Source organism: Conger conger, chromosome 11 (assembly GCF_963514075.1).
Source record: "Conger conger chromosome 11, fConCon1.1, whole genome shotgun sequence".
Classification (NCBI taxonomy): Eukaryota; Metazoa; Chordata; class Actinopteri; order Anguilliformes; family Congridae; genus Conger; species Conger conger.
Window position 1 is genome coordinate 12,890,837 of NC_083770.1, and position 13,261 is coordinate 12,904,097.

At 47.8% G+C, this 13,261-nt stretch overlaps 1 protein-coding gene across 1 annotated transcript in view; it reads right to left on the bottom strand.

Moving 5' to 3' along the window:
- Positions 1 to 13,261, bottom strand: part of ipo11 (importin 11) — a 180,455-nt gene that overhangs the window by 36,846 nt on the left and 130,348 nt on the right. Inside the window, exons 28-29 of the mRNA XM_061260129.1 lie at positions 7,296 to 7,391; positions 5,425 to 5,509 (exon numbers count right to left, since the gene is read on the bottom strand). Coding sequence (XP_061116113.1) covers positions 5,425 to 5,509; positions 7,296 to 7,391 — 181 coding nt within the window. The remainder of the gene's footprint in view (positions 1 to 5,424; positions 5,510 to 7,295; positions 7,392 to 13,261) is intronic.

Below are 13,261 nucleotides of genomic sequence, written 5' to 3' on the forward strand. Positions count from 1 at the left end.
ATGCGCACACACACGCACACAAGTACATATACAGACACACACACACACACACACAAATGCATGCATGCACACACACACACACACACACACACACACACACACACACACACACACACAACCTCACAGACATCGCTGAATCTCTGAGCGAATCTCCTCGAGAAAATTCCCCATGTAGAACACAAAGAATAAGCAGTCAAATAATCAAATGCAAGTGTTACATAAATGTAAATCCTAACAGTGTCGTTTGTTTGAAGTCATTCACTGGATAATTTCTGGATAATTTCACATCATATTATCACAAAGGTTATGGGAGTGCCGTGTCCGGACTCCCGAACACAGAACCAATCCGACGAGGGTCTGGTAGGAAAAACCCCGCTTTCAAGTGACGCTGGGTCTTTGTTTTCTCCGAGTATGGAATACATCACCATCCGGCCCTCCGATTCACAATCACATGCATTATGGTCGGACAACTGATGGAAAGGTTATGTGCGCCTTTGTGTTAGTTCCTGTCACTGTTTACATTTTAGGCTGGCAATCGACTAGCTAGTTATAGCAAGCAATTTTTTGCTATTTCTGGCAGTTAAAAAAGCATATACCGCAAGAAATTGAATGCTGTAGTACTATAGTTATCAGAGAATGTCTGTGAGTTTTAAATTTATAACTGTGGTTCACTTATGGCTTCATTGTATTATGTTTCTAACGGTTCACGGAGGACTCGACCATGTTGTCAAGAGAGCTGCATCTAGAATCCCGATTTCCCCGAGTTAATTTCATCCGACAGAACAAGGTTTACCTTTCCGGTGGGAAACCCGTATAGACCGTAAGGCGGACACCACTTTGGAAGTGCGGACCGGGTTTTGACCCTGGCGTCCTGAGCACGTCTGCCGTTCACAAACCTTGGAGGAAGCGTGCAGCTGACCAGCCTGATCCAATTATATCCCAGAAAGTTCCATTCATCAAAGTTTCATTCAGAAAGTTCACAACGCAGACACACTGGAGCAGTAGCTGGCAAGAGCAACGGCTATAAAAAGAATAATAACAATAAATATAAAATCCCAAAAAAAAAAAAACAACAACAGAAAAACACCCTGTGCAGCCCTTATCAACTCTGAATTTCCTCTCCATTATTGATGAGTGCAGGAAATAGTACAATTTGAAAAACATAAATCAATACCCAATGGACATGAATAATTCAGATCAAAGTAATTTTTTATTGTCTTAACGTGTCTGAAAGGCGAATGTAACCGTCCCAGGAATACAAAGGCGTCAGAAGCTGTGTTTAATTAGATTACGCCGCAGAGAGATGATAAGAATATGCAATGCAGACACAAGGGCAACACCACATTCATAGGAGATGGGAGCATTGTGTCCGTATTTTAACGCTGTTATGAACACGGCCCTTTTCTCAACTGTAAATCCTCCTCGAGAGTCCATGTCTCTGCTGTTGGCCTCAGTGTTTCTAGACTCTTCCGTCTACTTTCAACGGGAACAACACACTGCCAGCCATGCCCTGAGCGCCTCCCCCTGACCCCACTTGCTAATCACCTGTCACTTCCTGTTCCAATAACCCGTGGTGACAGCGCCACATGCCACAACGGTAACAGAGCAGTTGCCATGGATACCTATGCATTGATACTAAATGCACACAATGATGTCACTGTCAATGATGTCAATGATGAATCATATGGAAAAGCAATGACCATAGAAAATACTCAACTCTGCGGCCCAAACCTGCCCACCCCTCTCATTTTCCATAAACTGTGACAGTATTTTGATTAGCAAACAAATTAATAAAAACAAAGTTAACCGATTAAAAAAAGTTTACAATCAGCAATGTAATCGAAATCTCTCCACCATCCTCTCTCTCATTCTCTCTCTGAAGTAACAGGTAAATACTGTATGCTGGAGTTGTCTTGTCTTGTCTGTCTGTATGTCTGTCTGTCAGGTAAATACAGTAACACTGCATGCTGTTGGAGGTTGCAGTGATCTCTCTCTCTGACAGTGTAAACAGGTAAATACAGTAACACTGCATTTATGTTAGCAGGTTGCAGTGATCTCTCTCTCTCTGACAGTGTAAACAGGTAAATACAGCAACACTGCATGCTGTTGGAGGTTGCAGTGATCTCTCTCTCTGACAGTGTAAACAGGTAAATACAGTAACACTGCATTTATGTTAGCAGGTTGCAGTGATCTCTCTCTCTCTCTGACAGTGTAAACAGGTAAATACAGCAACACTGCATGCTGTTGGAGGTTGCAGTGATCTCTCTCTCTGACAGTGTAAACAGGTAAATACAGTAACACTGCATGTTGTAGCAGGTTGCAGTGATCTCTCTCTCTCTGACAGTGTAAACAGGTAAATACAGTAACACTGCATTTATGTTAGCAGGTTGCAGTGATCTCTCTCTCTCTGACAGTGTAAACAGGTAAATACAGTAACACTGCATGCTGTTGGAGGTTGCAGTGATCTCTCTCTCTGACAGTGTAAACAGGTAAATACAGTAACACTGCATGCTGTTGGAGGTTGCAGTGATGTTAATGTGCTTCTCCCTCTAGAAGAGTAAGGACACAGCAGGGGAGGAGAAGTCCTTGCCACGACCAAACCGGACATAAATTTAACGGTCCGCTTCGGCCAAGCTGGCAGGGAGCAAATCTCCTTCTCCAAGAATGTCACATTTCTACAGCTCTACCGAACAAAAACGCAACGCTCCTACAGAAACATTTCTTTCACGGACACAAAGGAAATGTAGACGTAGTCGGCGTTGGCGGACTCCCGCCGTGCCGCCCACACGGGGAACGGAGAGAGGCGCCGTCCCGCTGGGCCGGCTGGCCGTCCCATAAACCCCGGCCGGGACACGTCAGGGGCCTATCGAAGCCCGGCAGGCACAGGGACACGTCAGGGGCCTATCGAAGCCCGGCAGGCACAGGGACACGTCAGGGGCCTATCGAAGCCCGGCAGGCACAGGGACACGTCAGGGGCCTATCGAAGCCCGGCAGGCACAGGGACACGTCAGGGGCCTATCGAAGCCCGGCAGGCACAGGGACACGTCAGGGGCCTATCGAAGCCCGGCAGGCACAGGGACACGTCAGGGGCCTATCGAAGCCCGGCAGGCACAGGGACACGTCAGGGGCCTATCGGAGCCCGGCAGGCACAGGGACACGTCAGGGGCCTATCGGAGCCCGGCAGGCACAGGGACACGTCAGGGGCCTATCGGAGCCCGGCAGGCACAGGGACACGTCAGGGGCCTATCGGAGCCCAGCAGGGGCCCAGCAGGGACACATCAGGGGCCTATCGGAGCCCGGCAGGCACAGGGACACGTCAGGGGCCTATCGGAGCCCAGCAGGGGCCCAGCAGGGACACGTCAGGGGCCTATCGAAGCCCGGCAGGCACAGGGACACGTCAGGGGCCTATCGGAGCCCAGCAGGGGCCCAGCAGGGACACATCAGGGGCCTATCGGGCCCCGGCAGGCACCAAGGACACTGGTCCATGTTACGACCGCGGGTGCTTCCCTGCGCCCCGCCCCTGCGCCCAGCTCCCGTTTTTATATCTCCGCATTCCTGTTTATGCAGACCCTGATTTACTACAGCAAGAAGAAGAAATAATTTTGAGAAAAAGTCTGAGCCTCATAAAGAGTTATCATTCTTCTTTTTATTCTTCTTCTTCTTATTATTATATACACTCAGTGAGCACTTTATTAGGTATTTATTACACTTTTTACGACTTAAGTCTTCTGCAGCTGCAGCCCATCAACTTAGAGGTTTGACGCATTGTCGGTTCAGAGATGCTCTTCTGCATACCGCTGTTGTAATGCGTCGTTATTTGCGTTACTGTCACCTTGGTGTCAGCTTTGACCAGTCTGGCCCTTCTCCTCTGACCTCTCTCAATAACAACATGTTTCTGCCCGCAGAACTGCTGTTCACTGGATCGTTTTTAACACCATTCTCTGCTAACACTATATTGTGTGTGAAAATCCCAGGAGATCAGCAGTTTCTGAGATACTCAAACCACCTTGTCTGGCACCAACAATCATTTCACGGTCGAAGTCACTTATATCACATTTCACATTTGAAAAACTTCCTGACCACATCTGCATGCTTTTATGCGTTTAGTTGCTGCCAAATCATTGGCTGATTAAATATTTGCATTAACAAGCTAGTCTACCAGTAAAGTGATCGCTGAGTGCATTTATGAAGGGCAAATTACAGAGAGACATGAGAGTACACTACAGACAGGAGAGTACACCTTTGCAATGACCAGTAAGCCTTCAACATCAAGTCACTTACTTTAGGAAATGAGTAAAACTTTAAGATTTGAGGCTTTCTGAAGATTCTGAGACACCAGAACTGCCAAAACTCTTTTTGAAGACTTTCTGGAACCGTTATCAAGCACCCTGAAGAAAGCGAGAGTCTCCGGGCAACATACTCCAGCCTGCTCTCCTGTTGTATTTTCTTTTAACCCTTTAAGGGTTTAATATCACAAAGATGTGACCAGAATGTTCTTAACTGAACATGCTAATGCTCATGTGACACACTACTGGTAACTGAAAGCAAGTGAGAACAAGACTTAGAATCTTAAATAAGCCTACTCTTGAAAGGGGTTTAAACACAAAAGGCCACAGGTGGTTTGCTCCATGACAGCATGCTGGAGTTCCACTATCAGAGGCCAGATCTGGTGCTGAATGAGGTCTGACCAGCCTGAATAAGGCCCAGCTTTCCCCCCCGTTTACCCAGGCTGAGGTGCTGGCCTACAGCCATGTGTGAACTGGCAAGAAGAGCTTGGGTGGGGAAAGGGCTGGGGTTTCTACTCAAATAGCAGAAGCACAACATACTCAGATTTTGTAATGCCTTTTTTCTGTGGCAGGTATTACACGGGCAGAGATATTGCAGGGACTTCAGTGTGTGTATGTATTTTAATGGCTGGAATTAAGTCACCGAATGTCTTGTGTTGGAGCCTTTGGCAGACTTAACTCGCTTATCTGTCGATCCAAATTCAGTTGTGAATCCGCAGCACAAAGGCTTTTACGCCACAGGCACTTGAGATAGGTTCAAACCTGATTGGACTGAAACTGAAAAAAGTTTTTCATTGAACATTACTTTTTACTTTCCTTTTCACAGAATGTAATTTTCAAAAAAGAAAAGTGGAAAGAAGGAGGAAGATCAGATAAGGGCATGACTGAAGCATGTGACCTTCGGGCAAACTGAGCGTGTGACCTTGGGATGACCTGAGCATGTGACCTTGAGATGACCCCCATGAATGTGGGACTCTGGGATGACTCAAGCGTGTGACCTTCTGGAAAACTGAACATGTGACCTTGAGATGACCCTTTGAGTGTGGGACTCTGGAAAAACTTAAGTGTGTGACCTTCCGGCAAACTGAGTGTGTGACCTTGAGACGACCTCAGGAGCTGTCCAATCGGAGGGACTCACCAGCCTCTTCCTCTTGTCCTGCTCCGTGGGCGGCTCGTCTTCGTCGCTCAGTTTGGGCTCCTCCGTGCTGGACATGAGCATGCAGCTGCAGAACGCAGAGGAGTGTTACAACACACACATACGTGTGCGGGCACACACACTTACACGCACACACACAGACAGGCATGAACACAGGCTTACAGGCACACACTCACACACACACGCTTACAGGCACGCACACACACTTACACGCACACACACGGACAGGCACGAACACAGGCTTACAGGCACACACTCACACACACACACACACACACACACGCTTACAGGCACGCACACACACTTACACGCACACACACGGACAGGCACGAACACAGGCTTACAGGCACACACTCACACACACACGCTTACAGGCACGCACATGCTTACAGGCACAAATACATCGACCAACAGGAATTATAGATGTCAGCATACGCAGGAACACACAAACATGCAGAGGTATGTCTGAGGGGACAGTTACCAAAGAAATGTAACTTAGTCTGAAAAACTGTGCTTTAGCTGGACTGTGCTTTAGCCCTCGACTCAGTCTGCCATCAATCACATAAGCAACACGGGGTCTGGCTATCTGGGTTATGTATCAAGGTTTTTCTAAAGAAAGACTGAGGAAACATTCATCTTCACACACACACACACGCACGCGCACACACACACACACACACACACACACACACACACACAGGCTCACTCCACGTTGTGATTTATATCACTGCTCTTAATCCACCTTTCTGTTTTTCTTCCCTCCCGTTTCTTCTCTGAAATATGACGGCCGTGGCGACAGAGATGAATCCCCCAGGACGCCCCGGCTCTCTCGGCCGGTCCCGACCCGACCCGACCCCCCTGCCCCCGCCCTACCCCGCTCCCCGCCCGCAACGCGCCGAGGAACCCGCTCCCCGCGCCGACGCCGGGCTTTCCCCCGGAAAACGCCGCGAAGAAGTCCATTACTTCTGAGGGAAATCAGAGTCCCTGCGCTATCGATTTTCCCGCTCGGTGAAAGACCTTCCGCGGGCGGCTGCGTTGTGCTCGGAGCACGGGGAAACGGTGGCGGGATGGGGGGGTACAAACGGCCCGCTTTCATTACCAGCTTCTTCCATCACATGCCTGATCAATCCCTCGATTCACAGCAGCCTTTAAAAGCCGGGGCCGGAGATACCGCCATAAAGCACAGCCTGGGATTGGGCTGGGATAACCGGGGGGATTTATGCAATAGCAGACGAGAAAGAAAGGGATAAAAAGGAGGGAGGCATTTCACACCGCGCTAGGCGCAGAGCGTGGATCCGGCATTAGGAAGGCCGCTCGGCTGCACGGTGGCCGAAAACCCCCGGTTACGCCAGGCCGGTTTAAGCACCGTGACCCCCGCCGGGCGTAAGAGCACCGCTAAGTGTTCTGAGAGCAGAAGGGCCGTCGTTAAGAGGAACGCTCCCCGCACTTAGCTCGACCTGCGCGCCGTCACCTATGTTTACTGTAAGCGCTACGCTCGTACGTTACAGCCCAAAGTCCCTTTCAAACGCCGCCTTTAAAATGACCTTCTGGGGACGGTTAAGAAAACAAGCTTTTTGTGTAGAAGCAAAATTGCTTTGCAAAGCGACATGGAGGAATGAACTATATGTGTTAGGTGACACAAAAATGGCGACTGTTCGTTACAACGTGCAATGCGCTTGAGGAGCAGATTTGGTCAAAACGGGTTGTTGCAAAGCACAATAGCAACCGCCAGTCTTGTTGGGTAATTTTCCATCAAGTGTTTTTTGGTATTCATAGCGCTACTCAGTAATGCACAAGCAGAGTAGCTAAGTGTTTGTCCTGAAACGGGCTCTTTGGATCGGTGTTCAGCTCACTCTTTGAAGGTTCCGGAATCCGAGTCCTCTGACATCACGTCGTGCAGCGACTCCACACACACATTGATGATGCCGCAGAACTTGTCCTGGATCACACTGCGAAGCAAAGCAAGAAACAAAAAAACAAATTAATATCCATTCATGCATTTATAATACCGGCGGGAGCAGCTTTGGTTGATCTGACCGACCAGGACAGTTTGCCTGCTATGCGGCTAAATCGCGGGGGGGGGGGGGGGGGGATGTTTGGGTAAAGGTTAATTCTGGTCTCGTGTCCTTAAAACTTTGTTCCGGAACTTCCCTGAGTTGTCCCTGTATTCAAACCTGGCCTTTCAAGTCTTGCTGTGGATGAGAGCTTTGCATCATTGTAATGCAGCCTCTATAATTCTGCTCTCGAAGCCTCCTGCATATGGTGGCTAGTGATATTTTCACCCCTGCCCTGGTGATGTCACGGGCTGTTGTTTTTGGGTTTTTCTTCACAGCTTCACAGTCTGTCGTACCGGTCTCTTTCTTCTTCAGGACTTGCCGGACTGCTGTACTTGATATACCCAGGTTTTTATGCTATCTTTCTTAATGCATTCTTCTGTCCTGTCAGCTAACAGATAAGTTGTTTTTCAGTCGTAGCCTTTGGACTATCATGACGGTGTATGCTTTCTGACTTCAAATGAAATCTCCGCCGATGAAAAACAACGGCTAAATCCAAGACCAGACACTCACTAGACACTGCTCTTTTATGTGAGAACAATCTGTGCGAAAGAAAATACCTGAGGTACAGATAACACCTATCACTTATTAATTTCACTCGCTGAAGGCAGAAACCCCGATTTCCAAAAAAGACTCCAAACAATTGGTGCTGTCAGTGGGTCATAGACTTGATGCAGGTATTATACATTACATTACATGAATGGCATTTGGCAGACGCTCTTATCCAGAGCGACGTACAGTTGATTAGACTAAGCAGGAGACAATCCTGGAGCAATGCAGGGTTAAGGGCCTTGCTCAAGGGCCCAACAGCTGTGCAGATCTTATTGTGACTACACTGCGGATCGAACCACGGACCTTGCGGGTCCCAGTTATCTACCTTAACCACTACGCTACAGGCCGCCCCTAAGGGATATGCAACCAAACATGTAGGGGTGACATTGGCTCAGGCGGTAAGAGCAGTCGGAGGGTTGCCGGTTCGATCCCCCACCCAGGGGGTGTCGAAGTGTCCCTGAGCAAGATACCTAACCCCTAAATGCTCCTGACGAGCTGGTTGGTGCGTTGCAGTGTGAGTGTATGTATGAATGGGTGAATGAGAAGAATCAGTTGTACAGTGCTTTGGATAAAGGCGCTATACAAATGGCAAATATTAGACAAATGTACCATATGTACAGTAACAAACAGCAGATTGTCAGTACTTTTGCCTCATACTCATCTTTTGATATTAAATCTCAAAGTATATCGCGAAAATAACAAATTGCACTCCGACGTTCCCACACTTGTGGAAAGCACTTTATACAAGCAGCAATAAGAGGAGCATATGTTTGAGGGTGGAAATGTGTTCCAGTTTAATCTCCCTCTTTGGGGCATTTTCTACAACTGCGAGACGACCAAGTAAGAAAACCAGGAGCCCCAGAATTACGGCACGAACACGGAGAGAACAAACCCCAGCAGACCCTTGAAAAACACTTCCACTGGTAACGGACACATTAAACCCAACGACGGGACAACTCTGACAATCCCCCTGCCCGCCCACACCTACAGCCCACACCTACAACCCCCCCCCACCCCCCCACCTCCCCCAAGTGCGGTGTGCAGTTTGTTAAAAATTCAGCGGAGTTTGACCTCGATCAAGCCTGTGAACCTTCTCGCAAAGCGCGCTTCATCAAACTTAACGGCCGTGACCGCGAGACAAGTTTACGGCCGGGAGGGCTCCATGCTCGCCGACACCGGCAGCATGGCGTTACTAGCACCAATACAAACACAACTTTTTAAGGACGTTCAAGAACAAAAGTTTCAAAGGACTTCTTCTGTAAACAATCGATCTCGCCGGACATTACTTTTAAGCCGAAAACTTGCTACTGCAAATTCCCCCGATAAGCAGTTTATTTAGAAAAGATTGCCTGCTTGGGGAAACGCAACACCCCGTGTCGCTGAATTCACGGCGGCGTGGATTTTCATTTAAAAAGGGGAGCGTTATGAAATTCACAAGCCGACAGAAACCTCAAGCCCCCCAAGGACGTTGAGCGGCTTAACGGCACACAGAAAACCCGAGAGCCTGCAGAACCTGTGTTCTTCTGCGTTCTGAATCCGGCGCTTTCCAGGTTTCGAGAATCCGCTGAGTCATTTTCACACACATAAGCAGACAGCAGCTTTAATGCTTCACAGGCCCAAACGCATCAGCATTCTCCTCTTGGTTTCGGGATCTAAAATGCTCACAAAACATTCAAAGAGCAGGGATGTAGGTTAGTCCCTAACCCTGCACCTAGGGCCCAATTCCCCCTCCCCCTCCGCCTCCTGTGGTCAGCTCTTCATGCTAATATTTGGCGACGTCATCCGATAATTATGTAAAAAAACATACGGCATGTGAAATCCCTTGACAAGGACCTCAGAAAAAAAATAGCATGTACACCCTAAAATATGCATACGTCGACCAAAATATCAATTGTTTTACTTGAATCAGTTTGGAAAACAAATTTGGAAGCCCCAGGATGATATGAAAAGCTGAGCCTTTAATTCTTTGAATGCCAGAAAGCAGAGGAGTCACGTTAGCGGAGGGAACTGTTGGGAAGTGTTGTACACCGCTCTCCACTGTGCTTGTAAGTCAAAGGTCACCGGTTCAATCCCAGCTGTGGAACTGCTGTTGTACCCTTCAGCAAGCCACTTAACCCGACTCGCTTCAGCGAAATATCCAGCGGTATATCTCCGTATGTATCACAGGGTAATTTCATTTCGTAGGAGTGTCCAGGATCCCCCCAGGGAAAGCCACTCTGCCGCAGTACCGTGGTACGAGTAAACCCTCCGACAAACCCCTGACCTTCCACACAGCTGAAAGCACAGGCGGATCCAGGACACCGACGCTTGGATCGTTCCGTGTACAGTGGAGGAGTTCAAATTCCACCTCCCCGCCAAAGCCGCGCCCGTTCTCCTCTCCTAAACCTCGCGCGATTTCTCTTTTCCCTTTTCCTGCGTTTGCTTTTCAGATCCCGTCAACCCGGGATCTCGACTGGCAGTCCTACACGGCTGCGGTATCTGCAGGTACACTTTAGCTTTTCATTTACAACGCTTAATTTGACTTCGATCCGAGATCTAATTAGACAAAAGATGCTGCGGTCCTCCAGAATGGGATTTTGAGTTCCCCTGTGACAAACAGAGGCTAATTTCTCACATGGGTGATATGGAGGTTTGATAACTTAATAGTACGTTTTGTGAAAGACCTGAAACCATCCAGTGTGACACATATACAATGACAGAGGAAATCAGGAAGGGGGGCAAATACTTTCTCACAGCACTATATTTGCAAACGAGAAAAGAAAGAGAAAAGAAAACCAAAAAAGGGTTGGGAAGTAACTTTGCTGCCTTTGTGGAGGGCGTGAAAGAGCAGGCTCAGCAGCCGAATCGAGAAAGATTCTCATTTCAGAGCGATCGATCACATTCGGGGCCGTTACTCAAGCTCATACCTCCAAAGCAGGAGAAGAAGAAGATCCATCCACAGTTCTTCATGAGTCCCGAGCGCTTTATGGGCGAAAGCATCCTCCCCGTTTCGCAGAGGACCCCGAATTTACAGCCCGCCGCCAAAGGACCCAAACAGATGTCCCGGCATCCAGGCCAGCAGCCTTTATTGAGATCTTCCTCTGTCCGCCCGACAGCCTATCTCGGCTTCTCAGCAGGAGGAAAAACTATTTCAATATTCAGCAGCACGTAGCGGGACAATGAAAAAGCATTAAAGGCCCCGATCAGAGAAGACTCTTTCTCCTTTTCTTCATTTCGCCGGCCCTCTGAAGTAAAAAAACGGGAAAAAAGGCGCTCTTCACACGCGGATTCTCCGCGGCCGGACCGCGACACCCTCCTGAGGAATTAATCTCACACTCGCCACGTTTGATTCTCTGCGCTCTCTCTTCCATGTAATTGAGTACTCTGTGATTCACACTGGGCCCCAGCCCCCCCCAAACACACTCGCCCTGCTGCAAAACTAAAGATAAAAATAAATATATATAAACGCACTTCAAAACTTTTCTCAAATACGGAGCAACCGACACAAATCCAATAAAACCTCTTTCCGGAAAGGATGAATACAATTTATTCCTATTTTTTCCGAAGTTTGATTTTATACTTTTTAAAACCCCAAAGTGCTGGAATCCATTTCATGATCAGTCACTGTCACAGTTCTGGGCTATTAGAATCTGAAGGCATGAGGATTTCAACCAATGACAGAACCAAATTTCCTTAAGACCGACACTGTCAAACTTTCAAAATGGCCACCGAAGGTGTTAAAGTATTACGGGAGGAACCAGTGAGCATACTGATGGCATGGAAACCCCAAGATTATGAGTTTATTCCAATACCAAACACAGCCTTTCAACTTCCAGACAGCAGTAGTCTGACAGCAAAAGCTAGAGGGCGAAAACAGATAAATATTTATCTCAAAATAAGAGAATTCTGTGGAGAGTCCCAAATCAAAAACATCTGTTGCAGGCGGAAAAACATGGAATTTTATTATTTTTCAAACCACAATTTTTTCAAACTCTTTTCCAAACTTCCAGTAGTACCACTAAGTCACAAGTCAAGTTAATAAAATCGTGGGATCAATCGGACGAGAGAAGCGGTTATGTTAAAAATGCGAATGGCAAAAAAAAAGATTATGAAAAGTGGAAATCAAAAACTGACATAAACGTTGTGGGAAGGTAGGGTTTGCAGATGTTTACCTTGTGTTGCCGGCTGAGAAACAAACATTATTATGGGATGAGTATGCACACCATGCCATGTCACCATTACACGATCCATTCCAAAAACAAAAACTGAGACACATCTATACCACACATAGATGACACATCTATACCTGCCGTCATCAAATCTGGGCCTAGAATCCAAATCCGGCCCTGGTTTTCTCTTCTCCCTGGTAATTGAACAATTAGTGCTCCTGATTGGCCAGACTGTCTCCACACCCGACTCCCAGGTAAAGGGAGGGTGGAAAACCAGCAGTTCTCAGGACCGTGAGTTGATGATCCCTGTTCTACATGTTACTGTTCCCCGCAGCCTGTCGAACTGAAACTTTTTCTTTCTGAAAACTCACTCAGATCTATTCCTGCTATTTCTTGAAGTTCATCTGCTGAATGAATGCAGACCTTTTATTTGTAATTTTTTACTCCATTGGCTTTGAATTTGGAAAAGCTTCCATGGACCCAACGGACACTGGGCTTCAAATTAAGAGTTCTGTCTCCCTGCCACCGAAAACCAAAGCGTGCCAAATGGCGGAGGCAACATTTGCCGGGGAACCCAGATCAAGTGTTTCCGTGGCTTTGCCTGACGCGAGAGCAATCAGGATTCACGAGGGAGGAAGAGTGGGGGAGGGGGGGGGGGGGGCATTATTGGTTGGAATCCTATCATCCTGTTCCTTGGCAACCAAATAAGTCCCTTTTGTAAAGGCTACAGTGCAATTTTCAGTTATAAATATTCACAATCTGCGCCCCCCGGCACACGCGCGCGTACGTATAGGCACACGAACGCGAAAAGCTCGTTTTATTCAATCGCTGTGAAAACCTTCAAAACCAGACTACAAAGGACACAAGTGATCGCGCTCTCCAGCAACTGTGTCACATAAGAGGCCCGAAGACAGCCGCTGAAAACAGCGGCGCGCGAGAGACTATCAAAGAACGGAGAAAACAGACAATCGCCGTTTGAAGCCTCCTGCGAAACTTCTCGCCGCTTAATTAGTATGTGCTACTGAACTCCTCTGTTCAAAGCCTGACACTTGGAAAAAGACTTCT